This window comes from Strix uralensis, chromosome 3 (assembly GCF_047716275.1).
Source record: "Strix uralensis isolate ZFMK-TIS-50842 chromosome 3, bStrUra1, whole genome shotgun sequence".
In the NCBI taxonomy this organism is placed as follows: domain Eukaryota; kingdom Metazoa; phylum Chordata; class Aves; order Strigiformes; family Strigidae; genus Strix; species Strix uralensis.
Window position 1 is genome coordinate 24,903,370 of NC_133974.1, and position 27,271 is coordinate 24,930,640.

General features: G+C 34.3%; 1 protein-coding gene across 1 annotated transcript in view; it reads right to left on the minus strand.

Moving 5' to 3' along the window:
* CSMD1 (CUB and Sushi multiple domains 1) overlaps window positions 1-27,271 on the minus strand; it is a 1,283,073-nt gene that overhangs the window by 440,564 nt on the left and 815,238 nt on the right. The window contains exons 8-9 of the mRNA XM_074861694.1: window positions 12,580-12,667; window positions 5,539-5,663 (exon numbers count right to left, since the gene is read on the minus strand). Coding sequence (XP_074717795.1) covers window positions 5,539-5,663; window positions 12,580-12,667 — 213 coding nt within the window. The remainder of the gene's footprint in view (window positions 1-5,538; window positions 5,664-12,579; window positions 12,668-27,271) is intronic.

The window sequence follows — 27,271 nt, forward strand, 5'->3', positions numbered from 1 at the left end:
ATCAGCTTCTCCATTTAAAATAAACATAAAATTACCCTATCACTAATAAAAAGTTGACGCGGAAGTATTATTATGCTGATATAATAACATGCTGATTCTATAACATTCTTCCTTTGAAGATTCAGCCAGTCAAAAAAATCCTGATAAATGACCTACAGAAGAAGGAAACTAGTACCTTTCACTTTATTAGCCCAACATTTACATTAATTTATTCTTACTTTATGTAAATTAATTTCTCAGAATTATCATATCAATATTCTATTTAGAGAGATTTACCCTCTCCAAGTGGATGGAGGGACACTTCTATGTATGAATGTAAGAAGGGCTGGTGTGTGTTCTCCTTTATGATTTCTCCATGACTGGGGAGAAAAAAAACATGTATCACAATGTTTAACTCTATGTAACTGCATATCCTTAACCTAAAGTTGAACTTCTGTGGTGTTGTACATCTTTACACTAGAGAAAATAAAACTAGGAAAAAAAAAATAGTTCTACGCAGTAGCTTGACGTTTGTAAAGCACAGATTTATTTGTGTGAAACCATCACAATCCTTCTGCCACATTCAGCAAATCTGGATAGTTAACATTTTGAAGACAAATTTCTTTATGAATTAAATTGTTTTCCAAAGAGCATTAGGCAGACGTTTTCTGAAATATTCAAACTTCTCAAAATATTTCAGTGTCTCAAAGTATTTTAAAAAAATTTAGACATATAATTTCCAGTGACATCAAATGGAGTTATAGAACTCAGAACATATTAAAATTTTACTGTCATGTTGATGGTACTACAACACTTTGGCAACATGTTAAAATAGAGTCTAGTTAATAACATTTCTAAGTATTTACATACTGTATATCTTTAGATATCTGAATCTCAGAACCTATCTGCATAACTTCCATTAACTTTTGATGTAATTTAGACTGTTCATTTACTTGAGTTTCAGTACAGAGAAGAGGAATGACTGAATTCCTTAAAAACTTGGTCATTCTTTTTCTGAATATTGCAGTAAACTAGGCAACATATTTCTGGTACTTTGGAAAATTATAGTTTTTGTCTTTCTCTGTGGATGCCTCCATTCTGAAGAATGAAACATGAGCATTTCTTTACCTCACAAACTTGCTGGGAGGAAGCCTGCTCTTCTCCATTAGTAGAAATGTGATTGGTACAAATAGGAAAAAAGGAAACTAGAGGAAAAGTACTTTCAGATTTTCTATCCTTCCATCACAATCTGCTACCAGCACTTGGTCCTTTGTTACTATGTTAGAGACTAGACTTTGAGAACTAACTATAACTCCAAGTGTACACTGATTCAGCTAAGACTTAGTCTTCTGTGAAAATGTCTATCTAGGTTTATGACAGAAAGTGTCTTAACACACTTCCATGAATTACACTTATGTCTCAGACACATCACACGGAAATCCTCTGTAACGATCTCAGAAGAAGCCAAAAAAATGCCTCATCCACATAGGTAATTCTACCAATTATTATTGTCACTGACAATTATTAACAAGCTGTCTGTGCTTAACATGGAAAAAAAAGAACTAATCACATTTAAATATGCCACTGTATGCTACCTACTAGCATTACAGAAAGCTTGTCATATTGCTGCTATATCAATCAAAATATATTATTTTATTGCTACAAGAGCAGATTCATAGGATCTGAAATAGAGGAAATTCTCGTTCCAGTAACTGGTGGAAGAACCATGCTTCCAGCACTGCAACTAGAAGACAATTAATATTTATTAATCTATCTTCAATTCATCCTTCACAAGGTCTGATACAGTAGGAACTAATCCAGAGGTGCAACTTTGTACAATAAGCTTTTGAATACAGTTTGTACCTTCTCTAGCTATCCACAAAGAAGAAAGGCTACAAAACATCTCCCTTTAAGATCTTTTCTTCAGTCAAGCTGTTATTCTCTTATTTTTCTCCTATCTGAACATTGAGGGGAAGGAAAAATAGGAGGGGGAAAAAAAAAAGCCAAGCAAGAACTACAATTGAAATTCTGCCCAGAGGTCTGTTTAGGAAATGCAGTTACTGCAAAACATTGCACAAAAATTGTTAGATAGCCTTGTATATCACTTACAGAAAGCAAGAATGAATTGCTGTAAGGCTTTTTTGTGGAATTCAAGAAAACTGGGAACATTTACATTAGCACCATTCAGTTCCTGAGTACACTAACAGGCCTAAACTTCCCTGAGCAACCTCACCTGGGGCCTTCCACCTCTCCTTGCCCGTGGTCCCAGGGGATCCATCTCAGAGTGGGATTGGACCATCAGCCTCTGCCTGAGCAAAGTCTCAGAAGCAGCTGCCTGCAGCTCCACCACAGTCATGCCTGTGCCTGCTCACAGACTTGGTTGATACTGACACCCATCCGGGGTCTGATGTCTATGTCTGGCTGTGGTCTGTCCCCCTCCCCAGGGAGGTTCCCACTGTCCAAGGCTGGGGCTGCCCGTGGCCTGCCCTACTCCCTGCCTGGGGTGGTGGGATGGGCCCTGGCTTTGAGGCCTGGCCCTGTCCTGCCACCCTGGGCAGACCCTGCAGCCCACCAGTCCCTGCTGTGCCCTTGCAAGTAAGGTTGTTATGTGGATACTGTTTAATGTAAATAATGAAGCAACTTGCTAACAGTAAGATGGTTCCTGTGACTATTCATCAGCTGCATAAATTCTGAACCTTGTTAGTCACCATTCAGGGGTAATGCAAAGTTCAGTTTCTTCAGTATGTCTCACAGGCTTGAAGTCATGAAGCCCACAGTAGCTGCATGTACTTTATCAGCTTCTCCACTTAAAGTTGATGATCAATTAGAAAATGTGATAAACAGTTCTTACTACTTGTTATTAAATACTTGGTATGAACACCATGAATACTGGCATCTTGAAGGTCAGTAAAGGGATTGGGAAGAATATGGACTACAAATAAAACTTGTATCTTTCACTTCCCACCATCCACAAACATGTAATGTTGTAATATTGAACAAGAATTATACACCATTCAGCCTAAACAATGTTAATCTGTGTTTAGAAAAAAACAAATAACTTCCAGAGACTGGCCGATTTGACCCTCAGACTGTTGTGTAATTTTAGCTCCAGTTTGGAAGTATGTTTGAGGAAAGCAACTTGTCTTCCAACTGAGGTTTTAATGGAAGTATGGGACTAATTTATCCTATTTTGTTCGAAGTTTACTAGAGGGAGTAAAGCATTATAGGAATATTTGCAGACAATAAATTGAAAGGAATAGCAAACACTAAGAATAACACATAGGTAATTCAGCAGCAAATAGCCCCTTTCTGCTAAGCAGTACTTTTAGCATGCATAGATTACTTCAGCTCATTTCTGCAATATATTAGCAAACAAAAATAAATTCAGGAGATGTAAAAAAACCCTACCAAATAAGAGTGAACAGTGGAGTTGCATGGACACATTATTCTGCAGTAGTGTGAAACCAAATACTGAGATTTTTCTCTAACCAAATCTTTAACCAAATTTAGATTTTTCATTTAGATACATTGAGCTACAGAGACACTAAGCTCAAGAGGCACTTATGAATTACAGTTGCTTTGTTGATCTGGAAAGAGTAGGAGGTATGATTTTTATTTATTTCTTTTTTACTATGTTTTAGGTTGTCCAGTCTTCACATGGATGCACCTATGTAATATTACCCATGTTACATATAGAGTGTAATAATTTATCCAAGAGCCACCTTTATAGACTTTTCTATTAGGTCTGAATGGAATGGAGTTAACTTTCTTCATAGCAGCTTGTATGGTACTGTGGTTTAGATCTCTAACCAGAATAGTGTTGGTAAGACACCACTGTTTTGGTTATTGCTGAGCAGTGCTTGCACAACATCAAGGCCTCTGTTTTTCACACTGCCCTGACAGCAAGCAGGCTGGGGGTGGGCAAGAAGCTGGGCGGCAACACCGCCAGGACAGCTGATACCAACTGACCAAAGGGATATCCCATACCATATGACAACATGGTGAGCGATAAAAGCTCAGGGAAAGGAGGAGAAAATGGGCATGTTCATGGTTACAGGTTTGTCTTCCCAAGTAACCATCACTTGTGATGAGGCCCTGCTTTCCAAGAAATGGCTAAACATCTGCCCACTAATTGGAAGTAGTGAATAAAATCTTTACTCTGCTTTGGTCACATGCACAGCTTTGCGTCACTTATTAAACTGCCTTGATGTCCACCCACAGGTTTCCAGATTTTGCTCTGCCAGTTCTCTCCCCTACCTTGCTGGAGACGAGTGAGTGAGTGAGTGGCTGGGTGGGTGTTTAGCTGCTGGCTGGGCTCAACCCACCACAACTGTTTCCACTCTTTAATGAAGAAAGCATAATTTACAAGTGTATCACATATATAATTATACAAGCTGAAAAATCTATTCTGGCAATAGGTGGAAAATATATTTTTTTGATATTACGAAATAGGTAGGTAATGAAACCTTTTTCTACAAATATATGAGTTTTATATAAATGATATTATGCTTTAGCTCATTCTTGAACAAGCAAAAGTTTAGGTCCAGGTGTTGCAAATCCTCCCTCCACAGTCTCTCTATAATTTGCTGCCCTGGTAGCTGGCATTCAGCATAAGATTTTGTGAGTACAAGAAGCACCTCTTTGATCTACCCCAAAATGACAAAGTATACCAAACAGTTTGTATGATCGCTTTTTAATTTTTTAAAATTTTTTTAAAATTAATGGTGGCAGTTTTTCTTGTTTTCTGGTGCCTGTCTTGGCTAGGTTGTCTGATTCTAGAAGGACATAACGCAAGAACATTTCTAGGGTTAAGGCTTTCATTAACATGTACAATCCAAATGTGTAATTCAAATTAATTTTTCTACTGAGAAAAAGGAAAAGTTCTATACATAGATATGTACTCTTTATTTCTCCTATATACCTAGTTCTGGAGTATTTTGACAGCATTTACGTATTCTTCCATGTTCTTATTGCAGGTGGTAGATTACAGTGGAAAAACATACAAAGAACAAAAAAAAGGCCACCTCCCCCCCTCCTTCTTAAAAGCAGGGGGAAGAACTTATTCATTGGTTCAGACCACAATGAGAAAACATTTAGAATAGAAGTCAGAAGGTTAGGCCATTTGTAAGGTTGAGCAAAACAGATAAAAGAGGAGGGAATTTACTGAAAAATGAGGACTTCGTAAATATCTGGGACTGATAGGAACACAATATGATTGTGAGGAGCTCTTATTTAGGAATTTAATTAGAAAAGTTTAAACCTAACTAACTAGTTCTACTTAAAATATGTTTAACATGACAAAAAGAAGATTAAGTGAAATGCAAACTATTAAAAGGAAATTAGTTCCCTAAATTGATACTGTTTCTGCATCTTTGTGTGCTTCAAGCTACAGAAAGATCTTTGGATATATAAAATCATATATATATACAGACACATATATATAATATATAAATATATGGTGTTTTGCTTTGTTTTGAACATAATTTCATTGCATTTATAAGGAGAAATTATAAATTACCGTTCCAAACTTCAAGGAAAATTCCAGATAATAGCACCTACCTCTGCAAATTGGCCTATGGTCACTCCACGCAGCCAGTGTATCTGTCACTCTCTGACAAGTGATACTCTTAGAACCTTGTAGCACATAATTATCTTCACAGGAAAACTGTACGCTTGCACCGACCCTAGGAGAAAAATGGGAGGAATAAGGAAAGAATTAAAATGTATTTTAAATACCAACCTCCCCAAATAAATGTAAATGTCACAAATGACAAAATTTCTAGGTCCAAACAAAGAAATCAAGGTGGAAAATTCTATTCCAACATTATTATATTCATAAAAAACAGTTTTTACTATAGGGAACTGGTCTACTATTTAGTTTGCTCACCTTTTAAAGAAGGCCAGGAATATAAAGCCATTGTGATACTAAATTTCATCCTTTAAACTATGACTTCAGTGAATGACTAGGGAGACATTTTTAAAGAAAATATATAATCATCTTTCAGGCAACAAAATTTACATCAAGAATAATTTCAACCTCTCCATATTCTCTTAAATGAGAGAATAAGCGGTTGGATATGGTAATTTGTCATCACGTACAACCAGAAAATACGAATTTCAGTAAAATGTAATCATTTATTAAACATTCCTGACCTTGTTGAAATTTTCTGTTAAAAATTACGCTAAATGATAACTTTTATTAGGACTGAAATTTGTCTGTTACGCTTGTAACTTTGAAATTTGTCTCTTTGGAATGATTTATAACTTCATTCTTTATTTTTTTAATAAATAATTACTTTCTGAACAATGCTGAACAATATTTATGAAGAATTTAAAAACTGTTTGTAGTTATTGTGTATCTCAAAGAGAGCTTTCCTAAACAGTATTTACATTTCTGCTTCCATTTATTATTTGTGACATTCTGTGTTCCCCATCATAATCAACCGGTTTTGTTGTTAGACTTCTTGCACTTTTAAATCTGTATCTGATAATCTCATGTTGTGAACTAAGTGATCTTGATAAAGCAGATTTCTCAACTTTGTCTTTCGAACTCATTGAGTCCTAAACAACAGGGGACTGGTAAATGGCAGTCAAAAAAGCAAGGTGATTAAAATTGTGCTGTGGAGAATAAAAAATCATCTCATTCAATAATGTCCAGCTCATTCCTACCCTTCAAGAAGTATTCTATTAGTTTCTCAGAGGATCTCACAAAAGATAAACTATATTATTTATCATTATTATGATGTGCTTCTATAGTTCTTTCACAAAACTTTAATAGGCTCCTTTATATATATATATTTTTTTAATTTTAAAATTTGAATGTGATGCTCCAAATCTAGGAAAGATTTAAAAACTACTTATATTAACACTTGGTTCTTGAGTTGCTAAATGTGAAAAGATCAGAAGGGTAGGAAAATACTGGCCTTTTCCTTCAGTAGTTTATCAGAAATGCATGAAATTCTTGAAGAATAGTATAATTTTCTAAAACTGTATTTATTTTATATTTGTCATAATCTACTATCCTTCAGAAAATTCTTAAAACCCTCAGAAAAATAGATCAAGCATGATTCCAAATACGTAACTCAAATTAATAAACAACTAGTTCATCTTATTGGTAAAGAAAATATTATGATTAATTAATCTGACATTTTAATGCTCTAAACACCTTATTTTTAAATGCATTTTCTCATATTTTCTAAAATTATGAGCTCTGAAAATTTGTTCTATGGAAACAGGAAAGAAACAGACAGCTACCTAGTTGTGATAAATGTAAATTAAGAATTGTATTTAAAAATCATATTGTATAAAGACATTCCCAAAAGTATAATGTTGTGTGAACCAACATGAAAGCTTCAACATTTCCCTGAAGTTTGCTACTATCAAGACATGTAAGGAGAATTACAAAACTGTGTGCATACAAAAAATTGCAATGAAATGAAATGTATAATTATTGGAAGTCTGCAATTGCAATTTATAATTTAACATACCTAATTATTCCCTCCAAGAAAGAAAGAAGGGGAAAAAATCACAGTAGGAATACAAATATTCTGATCCCTGATGCAGTAAGTGAAATTTTTCATGTTTAGACTGGGTTTTCAGCATTACAGCAATATTTTAAAAATATTATTAATGGGTACATAAAATGTTACACAGTAATTCAATCTATACACTTATGATGATTCAGTTTGTTTCACTATTATTCTATACAGTATATTGTATTTTTTTCCATATGTATTTTTCATATATTCTACACAGTGGATATCATCTTTTGAAATGTTTGATCAGAAACTAAGTGACACAAAATAAATATGCTGACTACAACATATTAAAAACAAACAAAAAATCTAGCAAAAATGTCAAATTTTAAATACCAAGGTAGGAACATGAAGTACTCAGAAGCTCCTTAGTGTTAGAATTAAACATGGAGAGAAACCTGAATGCCAGCTATAGGCATTGACAAGTACGATTTTTGAAAGTAATTTCAAGAATTCTAATTAAACTTCAGGTAGGCTACAGAAGAGCAGTCAAAGGTTTTACCAGAATGACTGTGATAGTTCTGGATGTGGTTTATGTGTGGCTACACTACACACTAAGTCTGCTTTAATATCAGTTAAAACCCATCCTTCTGAAGCACCTATAGTGAGAAATCAGGTTTATGACAGAAGTCTGACAACTGATACTTTCAAGAAAATATTTTTAATATAATTTTAATTCTGTCGAGGCTTACAAAAAAAAAGCAAAAAAGTATTGGAAAGTTCTAAATACTGCTGAATGGCAGTAGGAACTGTCACACCATAATATATGTGAAGGAAATTAGAAGTCTGTGTAAGTAACCGATTAATAATGAAATGTGTGTGTATATATATAGTTGTTATATATACATACGTTGCAAATACCTGAATTGAACAATATAACTTTAGATGTTTGGAGAAATCTTCAGGAAGCTGAATCACTAGAGTATTTTCTATTTCCAGACAATCAGATCTATCTAAATAAGCATCTTAGTGGAAGGGATGCACCTGGGCCATACAGTCTACAATAAAAAATCCTTATCCTCTAAGCAACGTCCAAATTGCTGAGTCTCTCCATTGATTCTGTTTGACATTTTTCCATTAAAAAATGGGGCATCCTTTTAAAGCTGTATTTTGACATATTTGATCTGTGATTTCAAAGGAAATTATTACTTCACTTAATTCCCAGTTGTTAACAATGAATGTTTTTATTTTTTTTTTTTCACATCTTTACCTCCCTAGTCATTGAGCAAATCTCTGGATGCTGGAAGTGTTTTGTTTTGTTTTGTTAATTCTCTGTGTAAAGTTTCAACAGGGGGAAGAAATCAGTTTCCCCTTTTTTTATTTTTCTAATTTAAATTTGAACTGTATCAAAGCAAAACTTGTGCTTTTATAAAGAAGGCTAGAATTTGACTGAAAGAAGCCATTTTTAAAAAAGAAAAAAAACTGTAAGAAATACTAAGCATAAGAAAGTTCATTTAATTTTAAAATCTAAAAGCTATTTTTGTTACAAGTGTCAGTGGAATTGTGGAAGATGATTGTATTTTCACAGTATCACACATACCATATATTATTTAATGAGAGCTGAAATGTTACTGTATATATCCATTTTAGATTTTGTTTAACAATCTACTGTTCTGAGATCTCACATAAAAATAAAATGTGATATTGACCCTAAAATTGTGTTAATTTTCATTCTTCTAGCGAAGTCTGAGTTGCCTTTTTTCCCTCAAAATGAATCCAAATATTCACTGGATTTTTTTTGAAATCACTGAAAATCACCTCCCCTACTTCCTGAACTGAACACAGTAAAAGCGTGGCAGGAGGACAGAATCAAAAGGTTAAGATTTCAAATACCTTTATGTTTGCTTTATGATATTAGAATGAATGCCATTATTATGCTGAAAATGATGAAACCCTTTTCAAAGAATTTGTCATCACTGAATCAGTTGGGTCTCAGGCTGTCTTGAAAATAAACCCTCTGACTTTCCATCAATCCCACTCACAACATGTCTTTCAGTAGACTGGAAAAGATTTTGAATAATGTGCATTTTCACATGTTTTAGTTCAGATTAATATCCATAGTTGTCATTCTCCTGACAAGAACAATAGCTCCTTCTGGTGTCTATACTTGCCTCTCAGAAAAGAAGAAACATTGCCTTTCTTTTACTCTCCACAGTATTTTCACTGCATTGGAGAAATGAGAGCAACAGCAAATATTATTTCCCCTTCTCTTATGGAAGAGCTTGATTTGTCATTTCAGAGAAAGAAAAACTAAATTCCAGCCAAATTCTCTATTTAAATGTCAAGCTAACTAAGATATCCAAGATATGTTTCAAACAGATAAATAAAAAAATAAGTTTACACTACATGAAATGTTGCATAATCAGTTTTCAGAAAACAAGTAAGGTTTAGGAGGAAAATAAACTTTTATTGTTTCAAATAAGTGAACAAGATATATTTTATTATCATATCTTATATGATGCTGCTTGTGCTATTTTTGAACACCCTATGCATTCATTTATCTCCATGAACAAGAAGATACATTAGGTGAAATGAAAATATTATCAGAGGCTGAATGGGGTAAAGGAAGGAGGGGAATAGCCTTGTTCTGTCAATTGAGTAAGCATTGCTCTTAAGTAAGCTCCAGACATTTAAGATACCTTTAACCCACATTCATTCATAAGTGAATGTTCAAAATAGAGTTATCTATGCTTTGCAAGGATCCTTGATGTTATGTTCCATCAGATATCTTAAAATATACTTTGAGCTTTAAGGTTCTTTTGGGCTTTCCCTCTTCTTGATATTTTAATGTACTGCTGGAAATTTTATTGTTGAGCTTTCCCATGGCTGGGGCTCCCACATTTGGATCTTTGGACCTGTTTCACCAAAATTATTTTAGATTCTTTTCTCTTTCTAATTACAGACTACAGTCTAGAGGGGAAAAGAAGTAATTCTCTCTCTTACCCTCTTCCAATTTACCAGTGCTCTTAGACCTGCTGTTGTTTCTTAACAACTGTAACAACAGTATGCCACTGACTTGGACCATAACTAGATGAGAATGCTCAGCCCACAGTGTATCATGAACACATAAATCTGTACAGGATTCGTAGATTCACAGAATAAATCAGATTAGAAGAGGATATTGTCTAGTCCAATGCCTCACTCCCATTAAGTACAGTTGGAACAAAGGGGCCAGGGCCCTGTTCAGATGAGCTCTGAATGCCTCCCTGGATGGTGATTCCACACTCTTGGAAACTTGCTTCAGTGTTTGACCATCCTTATAGTAAAAACATTATTATTTTTTTTAAAATCCTGAATGTAGTAGCAATTTACCATGTACAAACTTATGTCCATTGCCTCTAGTCTTATCACTGTCCACCTCTGAAAAGGGGCTGGCTCTCTTTTCTCTATGCTTTTCTGTTTAGCAGCTGTAGACAGCAACAAGGTCCTGCTGATTCTCTTAAGGCTGAGCAAACCCAGAACTCTCAGCCTCTTCTTATACGTCATGTGCTCAGGCTCCCTCACCATCCTGATCTACTGAACCTTCTCTAGTATCTATAGCTAATGGAGTAAGAAAGGTACCTTCAGGTGTGAATTCAAACTAATTTCCATTAAACATTTAGGCTATGGGATTAACTCTTTCCAGAGATGCTTTTCTCTCTCCACTAATAACAGAGTGATCCTAGATGCTGCCCCTAATTCTTTCAACTAAGTATTCGATCTGGAGGAATTCAGAAGAGGTGTGCTCTGCATCCTTTATGGCTATGAGGAGAGACTCAAGCGGAGGAGGGAAACTGAGGCATAGCTGCACAAATAGTAAAGCAAAATACTCTCCAAATTAACAGTAGAAGTGTACAGGTATCCCTTGGATGAATACACACAGACACTTTAATACATCTTGAGGAAGAGTTATATTTTAGTATCCCATTTTTACCTAGTCTTCTACCAACTGATGTTTCTCTCCTCAAAACATCAAGCATTAATAAAACCTAGATTACATTTGTTTTCCTAAAACAGCAAACCTTTGGTCAGCAAGTGCATACTGTATTTTAGTATCATAGAATTTCACTTTCAGCAGCTGTACTTGCCAAGTTGAATCAGAATATATAGAACAAGATAATAGCAAACATCTTCTGGACAGCTTGTCTCTCTCTAGCCTATGTATTGAAAAGCTTATTTCACTTTGTTATTTTTAAAAACACATTTAACTGCTGCCCTGTTGCTAATGAAATCATGGTTTTACATATAGCTAACTCTCTTAACATTGGAGTTATTAATGAGTTCTCAAATTCCTTTGAGGGTAAATAGAGAAAAATCCAAAAAGAGTAGGTCAGAAATATAATAGATTTAAAAATTATTTTTCTTGTCAATTATGCCCTAGTTTGGAAGAGCCTTGATTCAGGAACCAGGTTTGATTAACTTGCTTTCTGGAGTTGTGGAGAACTTTGCATAATTCCTTCTAATTCCTTCAAAGCTTTCCTTTCCATTTACTCTTCAGTCTGACTGTCCATTCCCTGCTGAGCAATTTATAAATATCTGTATGAGCTGGAAGCTCCCATCTCCTTCCTTTGACCCTCTTCTCTGCCACACCTTGAAGTCTCTGTTTTTTTCCCCAACAGGTGAAGAGCAACCTTCCTCCTTTCTCCATAAAGGTCCATTTGACCTCGTCTTCTTTTTTTAATGAATATAACAAAAGATGAAAGCAAAAAAAGCAAGGAGACGGCATTCATCATGGCCCAGACACTGAATTTGCCATGTTCCCCAAGCTGTGTAACAACTTTTATATAGCGGAAAAAAAGACAATTCTCTCTTCTTCTATGCTGTCCAGAGAGTTCTGTCTTTCCTACACAGACAGGATTATTATGCTCTAAAATTCCTATTTAAAATGCATTGATTTAAAAAAGAAACTAGCAAAACCAGTTCAAGATATGCAATGGTCTGGAGCTATTTTGACAAAGACTCAACACATTTAAAACTAGGGAAATGATACATATTTGTAGTTGCTTGCTCTGTATACACGTAACAGGAAATACCTCCCTCTTGGTGATACAGAAAATTAAATGTGCCAAAAATTAAATGTGCCTACCTGAAGTCAGAGCCCACCCTTTTCCCATTTTCAGGAATTCCAGGATCAGGACATGTATCAGATGCAATTGCATCCCCACCCTGGGTCACTGCAAAGTAAAGGAAAAAAATTAATTTAGACTTGCAGCTGTAAAGATGTTTCTTCACTTTAACCATACATCAACTTCCATGGCCTGAATTTAACCATATGCATATTCATAATTTTTTCTTCAAACAGTATAAATTATTACCAAAAAGAAGCCCTATACAATTGATTTAGTGGGCGTATTGTTTATTTTCTTTGGTTATGACAAAAAACCATGATTTGCCTCTGTGGGAAAATAAATGATTGATTTCCCATGGTCAGTCATCTTTTTATGGATATATTAGGATCCACAGCTTTTCTCAGACAGGGAAAACAACATTTCCTGAAGCCACTTTCTGAAATATTCACAACACACTATTGTAAGATTAAGATAGTATAAGAAAATAAAATCTCATTTAAGACTGTGTCCATAATAATACTTGAAATAGACAAAAGCCATGAACCTAACTGTAATACAGAAATATTTTTATGAAGGTAATGTTCATCTCAAAAATGTACAGAAAACCACACAGAGCAATGCATTTTTAACCATCTGAATATGTGCTCATGTAAATGAGGCTCAAAATCTCTATTTTGTGCTTTCAGATATGACTAGAAAGAGAAGGTACCCCATTTTTTCCTTGTTTCCATGTTTTGTTCCTTTTGTCCTCCGTTCTTTCTCCCTTCAGACTATCAGATATTTAAATAATGCTAGGTATATAATATATAAACTTCTAGTCCTTTCAAAACTCAAAACAGTTTGAACATTCAATTTTCACTTTTTTTTCTTCTTCAACTGTAAAAAGGTATTTAAGTAATATGTGGAATTAAAAGTAATTAATCATAAAGAAAAGACATAAAATAACAGAGCACAACATTGTGAATATACCAAAAACCTGAATACACATGTGCTTTCTATCCTGCACATATGCACATGTGTGTCCTGTCTTTCTGCTTCCTCCACAGAAGAATAAAGCTAGCAGAAATCTTTGGATCACATTTTTATCTTAAAAGACTTTTGGGAAACCCTTAAGGACAGAGCAAAATGTTCTTCCTGAATAAAAAAAAAAAAAGTTAGTTGAAATATTTTAGCTGCACAAAATAAATTACATAAACCTGAGAGGATTACAGATGACAGCATATAGCTGAAAGGTGTTGAGAGATTAGATGTAAAAAGTGGCTGGTTTTCCCACACAGTGATATGCTTTCAAATCAAATACAGCAGCAAAAAGAGTGGTGACAAGCAGGATACATACAATCAGATGGTAAGAGCCATAAATCTTTATGTCTGTGTTGGAAGCATCAGGGAAAATTAATTTATATAGAAATACAAAGTTTTACAAGAGAAGATTTAAAGAAATAAAAAACTGCATTACAGCCCTACAAAAAGGTAACTAAGACAAAGCACTTGTAAGTACCGAAATGCTTGATCTGAGCATAGATTCTTCTTAAAGTAGAGAAACAGCAACAATTTCAGTATATTTCAACATTTGTCTACATTCATTTTTATTTTGGCATATAGAATGTTTTAAAAATAGAGGAAAGGAATCATCTCTTTCTCCACATCTTTTTAACAATACTTATTGTATTGTTTATTGTTTGTCACAGAAATTTCTCTTTAAACTAGGTGAAGAAAGATTATGATAATCTCAGAAATGTTTTTGCAGACACAATTAAAAATGTGTTTTACTTAAAAATTTATTTCCTGATAAATAAAAAACCAAACATGAGTAAAAATCTAGTTCAGCTGGACAAAAATATAGCAACTACAATTCAGCAGCTTGAAAACACTCCAGACCAAGAACTCAATCCTGCTAATTTCACTAATATTATTTAGACTGGTAAAGATTTGTATGTCTGTGAATAAAAGCTTTCAGAATAAATCTATACTAGCTAGTAAATACGTATTTTATTCTGAGAATTTAGTTTTGTAGTTTCTTGGGAAGTCTCAACATTGAAATGTTGTTATAGTCAAAAACTGATGTTGCTAGAAAAGCAGCCTGCTTGTACACTGATGTTCCCTAAAATAAATAATATTCCTTATAACATTTCTTCCATTTTTCAGGAAAAAAAAAATCAAATATTTACTACTTTTAGCACAGAAGTGTAACTATGTTACTGGAGGTGAGGTTCAATTCTGACTACTGAATCACCAAAACACTAAAATAAGCAATATGACTGATACAGTTATTTGACATATCAGGTTTACTAAACTTGAACCTTATGGTAACAGCTGGAAAACAAGGTGGAGAACACTGCTTTTGCTATCATATTTTAAGCACAGACACATTGAAGTGAAGCTACCTCCTTTTACAGACATATATACAACATGTGTAAGTATTTTGTTTGGGACACCAGTAAATGTTGACTGAGACCTTACTTACAGCACAGAATGAAGTGACCTCCCCAGATGGATGATGACCTTTGCAGAATTTTATTCTTAGCCCCTAGCTTCCTCTGTCAACACACTCTCACACCAGTATCAGGGAAGGGTGATTTAGGCTATCATTTACCCAGAGCAATACTGTCTCTTGAAACAGAGCAGGTATCATATGTCTGGAACTTGGCACATCTTCCTGGATGTCTACAGGCCTTGTTAAACACGGCCCAGATTTTAGCTTCTACTTTCCCCAATGAACTGTCAAGTGTTTTTTAACAGATGGCGGTTGCATGACACACTGTCATAACAAAGTAAATCCAATTCCCTCTAAAACAAACCTGTCTGATTTTATCTTTCCAGATGGGAAAAAAGGAACAAATTTCTCAAATTAGTGAAACTATTTAGTAACTTTAGTGGTTCAGGGACACTAGAAACTTAAGTGTATTTATAAATATATCCATATACTTTTACGTGTTAATATGCTTAAAACCTTTACCTGCCATTATTTTGGAATTTATGTTATCTGTATTTTAACTATCATCTCAATTTTCATTTTAGAATTTTAAATTTTCAAAACAATGAAAGTATTATGGAAAATGGAAGGTAATATTCCTATTTAAATCTTGCAAAACTTAGAAATCAGCATCAGTTATGCAGAAACTTTGGCACAGCTATGCATTAATTAGTAGCATTTGTCTTAAAGCACTAACAATGTTCCTCTGTATTATGAATATAAACTAGACATTTATAAACCTGTATTTATGATAAATAAATTTAGGACCACTATAAATAATACCAGCCTCTCTCAATATATTCTTAGTCCATTCTCAGTATACCCTCTTTGTTTTAAAATTGAGTTTAAGAGTATAAAATCCTGGCAAATATCAGTGTAAGATATTGCTTTACATAAATAATTCTTCACACTACCCCAGTTGCACACATATCTTCAAGGAACCATCAGACAGAGAAAATGGTGTGTGTTCCATGAGACTAACATTAGAAAAAGTATGTAAAGTCACAGGGTAGGGAGAACAGTGAGGAAAGATTCTAGTCAGGTTTGTGTTTTTTTCAAAAATATTAGTTACTTGGACAGTCTAACAGTACTCTGCCATTCTCTTTTTTTAACAGAGGGTTTGGGAACATCGAAGATGTTTCAATCACCAGACATATCTGTAGTATAGAGACAGAGCATACTCAGTGGACACAACTTAACTCTGGAACTTCTTGACATGCCGTGCTATTATATACTGCAAAACATATATTCTCAGGCCTTTCTGCAGAAATAGTTGAAGAGAAGCTGTGAGTTCATTAGCACGATGGACACCTTTTCAGTCTATATAGAACCTCTATGTTTAAGACTGGTGATTTATATTTCTATTTGATAAAAAAATCTATTCTTCTTTACTGACTGGCAATCAATCAACACGATCTCTTCCATTTTTCTCAGCTGGGATCACGCAGACTAGAGTTTTCACACCTTTGTGTTATCTATTGTTTTACTTGGCATATCACATAGTAAGAATAGAACTCCTTTAAGATGTTTCACATGTTCTGACTCTAACACAATAGTACAGGAGAAAGACTGGCAGTAACTGTAAACTCAGACTTTAAAAAGTTGTAATCATAATAATAAACAATTAGCAGACACATTAACATCCTAATTTAGCTCAGCATTTGGGAAGTGTTTATCTTTAATCAAGGAGCAATATAAGGCAGGAGGAAGGGATGGTGCAACATATGTTTCATGCAGCAAGACAAGCAACATGAGTTCTCCCTTGTTATAATATTGGTTCTATTCCAGGCAAGCTGCCCTGCTTTAGATGCATTTGGAATCTGAATATACTTTAATGATCTACTCATGCTCTTGCAAAGCATGTGATGAAATGCTTTGAAGGGCTGGACTCTGAAGCAAAAAATATTATGTATAGATGGATTATACTGCATATCTTTCTTCAGCAGCCATTAGGTTAGTAACAAATATTTGATGTCCATGCTCCAGGCTGCAATTCCTACAATTTTAAACTTAACAAGATTTGGCAATCTGTTTGGACATTTACTCATTCTCCTAGTGATATCACCAACTTATACAAAGGTTCTAGATTTAAAAAAAAAAAAAAATTACATAAACCCAGGAATACTCATTCCTTCAATGATTTGTTTTGAAAAATTTTCAAGCTAGACCAAAAATTGCAAGAATCACCTAGAAGAAGGCCTTGTTAATACTGCATGGAGGCTAGAGAAAAAACAAGACCCTAAAATTCACTGTGGAAAGATATTATAAGGTATGGCAGTTTTTCTAGAGCAGACTGAGAAGTTTGTAAACTGAACAAGACTTTACAATGAATGAGTACTTTATCTCTCTATTATGATGAAAATAAAAGCTGACATATGTAAATATCAACCTCTTTTCAGCCAAGAAGTCACACGTAAGTGCAATGACACTGTATCAATGAAACAAGAGATTAGATGCACTAATTACTGTATTAAGAGTGACATCTTGATTAACTGTTAAGATCCTTAGATTTACAGTTATTGACATTTTAATTTTTGGAAAGGTTGATTCATACTAAAAAAAAAAAAAAATCTAACACTTCTAGATGTAATTTTGGTCATAAAATAATGATGCTTCAGAAGTGAATCCAAAACATTTCAATTATTCTTTATGAAGTGTACTAGAAATTACTTGTTTCACATAGTGAAGAGTAATGTGGTCACTGGAAAAGAAAAAAAGACATGTATACTTAATGTCTTGCCATGACAATATATGGAGAAAAGGTATAAAAAATTATAACTGTATAAAAGAATTGAACATACTGGGCTTGTTTTGAATTTAGAAAATTCGTATTATTGTATGAAAAGAAAGATTTTAGAGCACAAAAGCTTCAACCCACAAATACACTCACAGGCAGAATTAACTGAAATAAATTTTCTGCCATAAGTTTTGCTGCATTTGCTCTAAAATGTCAGTTACTCCAATCAAAATAAAAGAATGAATTTGAGAATAATTTTAATGGTCAGACTACATATACAGCAGGAGGTCTTTTTTTGTTTGCAAAGGCATTTACTGGGAGACTTCTCATGCGTTGCACTTAGCAGCACATAAGATTTAGCCATTTCAAGACAGTGTCTTACTGCAAATAATAGGGCAGCAAATTAGGGGCATGATTAAACTTGCTTATAAAAATGTCTATGCATACACCAAATCATCTGTATTAGATTTTATTTTAAAAAACAATGACATGGTCAGAAAAGGGCAAACCAGTCTGTTTTACATGAAATTATGCATAAAAAATCACACAGTTGTTTTAGTAATTTTGGTCTACATAATTTTGACTGCATTAAAAAATGATAGTTTGTTTTGTCTCTTGAATTCTTCACCAAATTAGAGGACATAAATTGGATTTAACGCTTTTTTTTTTTTTCTCCCCGATATCTCTCTTGCAGAAAGACATAAATGAAAAGTATTAAGTTGGAACCGTAATAATGAGATACAAGGGCATTACTTACATGGGTATATGAAAGAATATGCTTAGTAACAGATATTGCCTTATAATTAAATAAGATCACAGACTTCATAGAAAATACAGATTTGCATAGAAATAATAGCTGCAATCAAAATACCATGACAAAAAATATATATTTCAAGCAGACAAAGAAATATAAAAAGCGCTATATAATATTTTTCCACATAATTTCATCCAGGCTTTTAGAAGACAGGAAAGCTACAGTTAGCAAAATAAGTTGATGGTCCATATACTCCATCACAGGCTTTAAGTCAGTCCTTCAGTAGAAATAGAGTAACACTGATTATTACAGACAACAGAAATAAACCTGCATGAAACTCATTCTAATGAAGAAGTGACAGATTACTGAAAACCAGAAAGATGGAAAAAGAAGGGATAAACAAGGAAGGACAGGTAATTAAAGTTCTGAAGTTCAACAATGTAACTACTTTTAAGAAGCTAGTTGAAACTCTTTCTTCCTTAATTTAAATTTAATAAATTACTTCATTAAGTAAATAACAATATTGAATACTATTGAACAGGAAAATATGGTTATGTTGATACCAGATGACATAAGTGCCTAAGGCCATTCTCCTTATACAAGGAGAAACCATTATCCAAAACCTGCCCATGTGAATCTGTGCCCAGAACACTCTTTCAGATGGCATTGTATTTCTTCAAAATGATCAACAAATGTTTGAAAGTATTGTTCTATTAGTTCAGCAAGCCATAGGCAGTTGTTACTTTTAATTGAAAATGGAAGTTCTCCAGTATTCCTCAGTATAAAAATATTTTAGTTTAGAAAATTGGTAAGGAAAGTTTAACCATGTCTCTTGCTTGAAAAAGTCAGATAAAAATAATTATTAATTTCTGCAACAGAAACTATAAAAAACCCTATCATTTTCACATGCTAAAGATAATTCCTTTAGGTTTTTTTGAATAAACTCTAGCATCTTCACACACTGGGAAATCATCACCCCACTGGATTGCACCTGTCAACACATGGCTATTATACAGGATCTCTGTAGTTTACCAATATATTTATGGCACTCCTTCCTCTAGCAGCTGGGGATTTCTACCAGTAGTTTTATACTTGCTATAACCAAAATAGCTAGTATAAAATAGTATGTCCCACTTAACCTTGTTATTCCTTCGTGATAGCAAGGCCTGAGAGTAGATTACCCTTACATAAATTCAGTAGTGGTTTTGTCAGTTCTTAGAGAGTGGATCAGCAGTTTAGAAAAAAAGGAAAAAGAAATTCTCACTTTGTTTTGTTCTGTTTGGGTTTCCCAAGGGAATTAGAACAACTCTCCTTTGCATCCACCTCTGTTTTAAGCAGCTGACTATAAGATTTATTCCAGCTTAATGAAGCAACATAAGGCTCAGTAGATACACAGATTTCAGTCAGTCTGGGAGTTTATTAGTTCAGCTTCTCTTGAAGTCGCAAAGAGACTGCACACTCATAACAACATTTTTTAATATTTACATCTAGATCAATACAACAATTTAAAGAAATACATTTTCACATAGCTAAAAAATTCTACATTTGGTAACTGTGAGGAGAAATTGTCAAATATTTACCTTTTTAGTATAATTAAACATATGGGATTTAGCCTGATTAAAATACCTCTTAAAAAGTAGAGGTGAAAGGATCAATTTTAGTTTGAGCAGTAAATTATAATTTAAATATATTTTCCCTATGAAATATTGGGAAGTGGAATATATTCTATTTCCTCCATTTCTATGGGGAAATTTCTACAAGTCACACAGAAGCTACAGGTCAGAATCATATGCATTCACCATATATACTTTGGGGGTGGGGCTGGCTGAGGTCTTCCACAATGCACAGGTAGTTATGCAAACCTCTTGAGATACTGTTTGGCTTCTTAAAGATAAAGCTGCATCATGAAAGATGGAGACTCTGATAATTGAAAACACTAGATTTTCACAGGTGTTGAGTTCATCAGACCCTGGGAACAGACAACTGAGCTTGCAAAAACCAGGCTGACCATACTGAAAGCATGCATCTAATTTCCTTCAACTGATGGTCCACACACAAGTTATGATTGCTAACAAGTACTGTTAAGTGCTCCAATGGCTCTACAAAGCTGAAATTTTCTGGTGAGTGAAGTGGACTCACCAATGATTCAATACAGTTCCACCAGATGGAATGTAGAAGTTTACATTATGCTTGCTTTTAGTTAAGGAATTGGCACCATAAACTATAGTAAGAGTACCTTAAGATTGCAAAATCTATCACTCATTAAGACTTGCCTGAACTGAAGCTATCCATGCCTGAAATGTACAAATGCATTTTTCTCTTTTTATTTTAGTTTATGGAAGATACCAAGTTAAAAATATTGTCCTTTCATTAATCCTGATACTATATCATGCCTTTATATTGCTCAAGGTCATGAGGGGAAGACAGAGAAGAAACTGTCCCACATTACTGCATAACAACTATATTGTGCTGTCTTTGTGGCTTACTTACAGTAAAACTATTTAGCACTCACCTGCAGTCTTCAAAGCTATTAAGTTCTTGTAAAATTAAAGACATTAGGTATTAGTTTTCACACTGTGCTTTGGATTCCAGTGTTATTTCTAGACTTGCTGCAGGTAATGGTAGTTTTGCACCAACTGCAAAGATTAAACTTTGCAAAATATCTCTCTCCAGTCATGAGAAAGTATTTTACTCTTTTAGTATTATATAATACTCAAACACAAGGAAATGGAAAACCATGCTCTCAGTGAAGTCAACAGATAAAAATATCAGTAATGAGAGAAGGTACAGGATTTTATCTGATAGGTAAATGATTAAAAAAAATCTTTAAAAAATAAATATATTACCATTTATTTTTCACATTACATAACAAGGAAGGAAAGGAAACACTTGACATGAAAATTAAATTACCATTATACATTTGTCTTTTGCAGACCACACAATAAGATATGTGTAAGGCTTAAATACATAGCTCAGAGTAAACAGAGTTGTTGCTTTTTCTAGTACCACTTCATTCAGAAATGTAGGAAATTCAGTAATTTGCTTTGAAATGACAGAGCTGATGAAGAGTCAGGAGTAAAGAGCAATTTTATGGGATATCCAGAAGCATTCTTTTCAAAAGAAATAAACCCAACATGTTGTTTTGTCTCAGTGACTTAGAACTTTGGAAAATTCCATTTTTCACCAGCATCAGGTTATAAATTCACCCTGCAATGCTATTTACTTGTAAATATACTGCCACTTTATAATGCATTTTATTGATTCACAGGGCAGTCTTTTTATTTTCCTTTAAAAATAGCTATCTAGCATTTTACTGAGCACTGCTATTTCTGCAAAAATCCTGAAAGAGGCTGTAAATTTTAATTTTTTATTTCAGTAAGTGTTAAAATGACTGTGTTTAAATAAAATTCTCATTTCCTTAATTAGTTATTTAATATACATTTGTCAATCAATATATTACCTGATTTTTTAGTCTGGGAACTGATATTAAATTTTCGGTTGGCTTTTCAGAGTAAAATGTTTAGCATTGTGTGACAAATCTGAAGAGGTAACAAAAGTTAGCCATGGGCATATTGCATTGATAATCTCATTTTTCAATATAACCTTTAGGATTTTGCACTGAATTTTTATATATTGGTCCACTGTCCAAGGTTTGCAGAATTTAATCAAATAGGCTTTGACTTTGAGAAAGAGCTTGAAATTAGAAAATAACTGCTAACTATGGGATGGTCTTACTGCAGTGGAGCTATTGATATAGAAAATAAGATAAACTGATCCATAAATGTTCAGTTTTCTGTCCTTCCTCTGACTTTTTTTGTGACCTTGGGCAAGCCACTTGGGACCACATCTTAAGTGAAACCTAGCTAGAACATGGAAGCTTGTAACCAGAACTATTCATGAAGTTGCCTTTTGAGCTGTTTTCTAAGGCTAGAACTATTTAAATTGAGTGGTCTTCACTTTCTGCATACTTTCTCCTACTTAACAGCTGCAGTTTTGTACTTGCCAAGAAGTGACATCTCTTAACAGTCCTCTTGACAGGACTAAGCATTGTACTGTCCTTTTCTCTCTCACAGTTACAGTAGATGAGCTCATCATATCTTTAACGTATCACCAAGAAGACTGAATTTCTCACAAAACAAGAAACACACCAGCTAATGATGAATTTTTTTAGAGGTGCAACTTAGTAGCTAGAACAGTCTCCCCTACTCTCCTCTTGAAATTAAAACATTTGGGGGTAGTGGGGGAAGTTATTTTGTCATTGAAAAAAAAAAAAATCCTTAAGAATTATTATGGTTGTGTAGCATAACAAAGACAGACAGTGAAAGATGTGAATTTCAAATACTGCAGCAAGCACTTGTTTTCAGATATAATGTTAGGAATTCATAGATAAAATAAGCAGTCCTTAAGGTCTTGAAATTTCTACTTTGGATTAAACAGGACAGTTGTACACTTCTTTAATTACCCTTTAAACTCTCTAGCCTGCTCTTGAACGACTCTTCTACAAATACTTGTAGATATCTTCTAGGAATACTTTTAGATATCCTTCTAGTACTTCATTAAATGATCTTCTGAGTAAGGGAGAAGCACTGTTACTTCAAATCAGTTCTGGAATGAAAAGCGTATTTGTCTTCCTGGAAAGAAAGATTCCAAGATGTCATTTCCATGGAATAGAAGATTTGATTACTGTTTTCAGCATTATTGAAGAGCTGAATACATTGTGCTGTTACACAAAGTCAGAATATGCAGCTGGAGTGAGGCTGCTCACTCAGGGTACTGACCACTCTGAATATCTTAATACTCCATGATGTTGGGTACACTGCCAAATGTTAAATCAAATCAAGAATAAGACCGAGGAGCAAGGTACTGGCCAGGGACAGGAAGCCACCAGAGGTTGGGTACTTGTCCTGGTTTCGGCCAGGATAGAGTTAACTTTCCTTCGGCTGAGAGGCAGCACAGCTGGAGGGCAGGGTCCGGATTGATCATTGGAGTATTCCATATCCTGTGACGTCATGCTCAGTATATAGGGGGACGAGTGTTCTCTCACGGCCTGTTTTGGTTTCCAGGTCAGTGTGGCAGGATTTTCTGGTGCGGTCAGATTGATGCTGGGGTGTGGGTGGGCTGCGTACCTGTTGCTGCACTCAGTAAGCCACTGCTGCATTTTTACCCATTTTGGACCTACAATTGTTACTGTTGTTTTTGTTACTATTAACTAAATTTTTTTTATTCAACCCACAAATTTCTTCTTTTCTCCCTTCCCTATTTCACCGGGGGGGGGGGGGGGGGGGGGAAGTAAACAACTGGCCACATGGCGACTGGCTACCAGCTGAGTTCAAGCCACAACAGTACTTCTGTAAGAGACAGAGATTTTTCAGGAAAAGGGATAACTCCATGCAGAAGCAGTTTTCATGGAGAAGACTGGCAAAGACTGCAGCTGAACTAAACTGAATGACAGAGCAAGAGTAAGAACAACATGGCAAGCTCAGAATCCTGTTCAGAGCTGGAGACCATTTCTATGGTGACTGACCTCACCTGTTCTTTTTAATTCACTCTAACTGACCACTGATAGTTGATTTTGAATTTTTGTATTATTGTTGTTTTATTCTCTTTAGAGAATCTGTTCACTTGCTGGAGGATCCAGAAGCACATATTAGGAGGATAGTTATATCTTTCTTAATTACTAAACAGTGCATACTGGCCACAATTTACCTTGTTATTCATACAAGAGAAAGTGAATTATGATTTACAGACGGTTAAATAGCTTTTCTCCTCAGCCAGGGTGGTGGGTTTTTTCTTTTATTCTTTTCTACTGTTTGTTTCAGTATTCCTGAATGCTGATAAGACAAAGTTTTTTCCAGTTCTTACAAATAGACTACATTTCTAACAGCTCTGATGAATGAGATCAGAAGGGAAAACTGCCAATGACTCAGACTACTGAAGGAATAAAGGAGTAGGAGTTGCTTTTCTTTTTGGGTACCTGCTGAGGGAAATAATGTCCTGTTACCAAGAGAAAAAATAAGAGAAGTTCTGTAAGTTGGTATATAGCAGCCTTAGTAGGTATGACACACAGGTAACATGCGGGCAAACACGCCTGCTGTGACAGTAGAACTGAATTCTAGTCTATATCTTAACCAGCGTGATCATTAACATTTCAATATTTCCACTGATTATGTTTATGGATGAAACTGAGTGAAGCCAATACAAGATCTGTCGTTTGATCTGCCTGCCTCAAACAAAATAATAATCATATTATAATCATAAAAAGGGTCAGTAAGAGACTGAACCTATTAATAAGTGTTTATCTCCTGGTTCAAGTGGAAAAGAAAGAGATGAGGCATTCCAAAGATATAAAATTTAATAGAACAAAGCTGTTAATTGTAAAGATCTTATTTCTGTGCTTAATACTTCAGCTAAATAGTTTTAGTGGCATTTTTTCACTAATAGACACATTTTATTAAGCTATAAAATAAATAATTACACATATATACATAAATTAAGTTTCTAGGGCTAAATCTACACTATGTGGTAGTGCTTGTGATTGAAGTGAGTGCTGACACTGTATTTAACTGGCTAGAATAAATATCAAATATCTAGCTACACTGATTGTAAGGGATGTACAAGCCTCCCAAGAAATCAAGAAAGTATATGCCAATTAATCTTTATACTATTGCAGTTAAAGTTCTGTAAGTTAGATCTATAAGAAATCTGTCTGTGGATACACCAGAAGCTGGATGAGAATTAGAGTTTCAAAGAACTCCCAATGTAATATTTAATACGTAACCAAGGTCGATGGCTCCTCCAGTGGTCGTTTTATCTTCTAAATCCACAAGGGACTTCATGGTTAAAGTAGCATTTACAAGGCTAAATCTAAAAGTAAATCAGGCTATCTAAATCTGTGAGCACCTAAAACTCAGGTAGCGCTTTTTTAATTACTTTGTGCAAAGTACCTCTATTCAGAAGAGAGACTATTCCTTCTGCTGATCTGCCCACATTTATTAATAGACAGTACTGATTTCCACTTCCTTTTGACTGTCCTATTCCAGGAGGGACTCCAGAATTGTGGATCCTTAGTACAATGAAGCATTTTCTGACAGCTTAGTATAAAATGCCTACCTCCAGAGATAGGATTTATGATTTTTTTTTTTTTTTTAATAGCAGTTATATTCCTGTATGCACTTTTCAGGCTCCTACTTAGCAAAAATGATTGTGACATTATGTGTAAGCATCAGGAAATATATGTAAGTTTGTATAAGAAAGACCATACCAGAAAACTCAGCTCCATTTTTTTCTCTTAAACATATGTTTTTAACACTTTTTGCAGGCTTGGTTGAAAAAAATAAATGTAATTGTTTGTATTCCTCACTTGAAAGTGTCCAGTAGCTATTAAGATGACCTAAACTGACATTTAAATACCATGAATCTGCAGAGTGGATATTATATGACACTACTTCAAAAGACAGAATTCAGCTTTTCAAACTGAAGTGCAAGAACTAGAATAGCAGCAGTACATAATTTGTTCTGATTTTTTTTACATACAGAGTAGCTCAGAGCATACTTGAAATAAAACTAGAATGTCTCATGTCCTAAATTGTCTATCTATAACTGCTGTAATTAGTATTCAAAAAGAGAAACACACCATATCATAGGTAAGTGAACTATCTCAGAGCAGAACATTTCTCCTAATACAAATACATGATCCAACATTTTTGCTAATTCTTTAAATGGTCAGCTTCAAATTATAGAGAAACTAAGTAAAAAAGTCAAAATAAATGCTTTTCTTCTGTACACAATGATGTGGAGCTGTATATAATATTTCAGATTCTGGATATCTTTATACAGCACAAACATTTAAAACATTACTTCAGTTTGGCGCTTTTCTCCCTTCATTGAGATTAGCAGGGTGGATCTCATCTGCAGCATGTTCCCTCCTCCTCTTCTCAATATGACAATAATAATAAAAAATAATCCTAAGTAATTTATCACTATTTTCTATGGCATCTATATGTCAGATACACACTTCTCTCTTGACTATGTGGCCTCAATGATTCTGGATGGTCTGTTTATTCAAGTGAAATGTCAAACTCATAATTCATAATTCCTTTCCCTGTTTCTTCCACAGACTCAGCAACTTACTCATGTCAACCTGTTAATTCTTGAGGGAAAGGAGCAAAGAGGTTATTTTGTCTCCTCAAATGTATTCCAGTCCTCACAGTGCAAGTAAACCAAGACAAGCTTTGAATAAGCAGTGTTTTTGTCTCCGATACAAAAAGGAGAAGAAAAACAAATACTTCCTTTATAAGATTTTGCCCATTAATTACCTTTTAAAAATCACCATGCCTCCCTTACAGCTGCCTACGAAGTTGAAAGACTATCATCACATAAAACTGAAATTTTATTGATTAAAGCATGTTTACCAAATGAATTCAAAGATCTATCTGTTTGTACCCATGAGTGAAGGTATACTGTTCAGATGATCTGTTCTGTTGGGTGGTTGTTTGGGTTTTTTTAATCACAGGTAAAATACATTGTTTTATGGATCAATTAATATATTCTGTCTTTACATGTAATATGATAGTATTAGTAATTCAACCAAGAGATAGGTTAACTTCTGATAGATTCTGAATAGTCCTTCTTGAGAATGTAACTATGCTAGTCAGATTCTCTAAAGTCTTCCAACCTGGTGGAAGAAACTTCCTTGCCTCTTTCAACCAGTCCAAGTTATATTTTATCAGTGTCCCATTTCTAGCT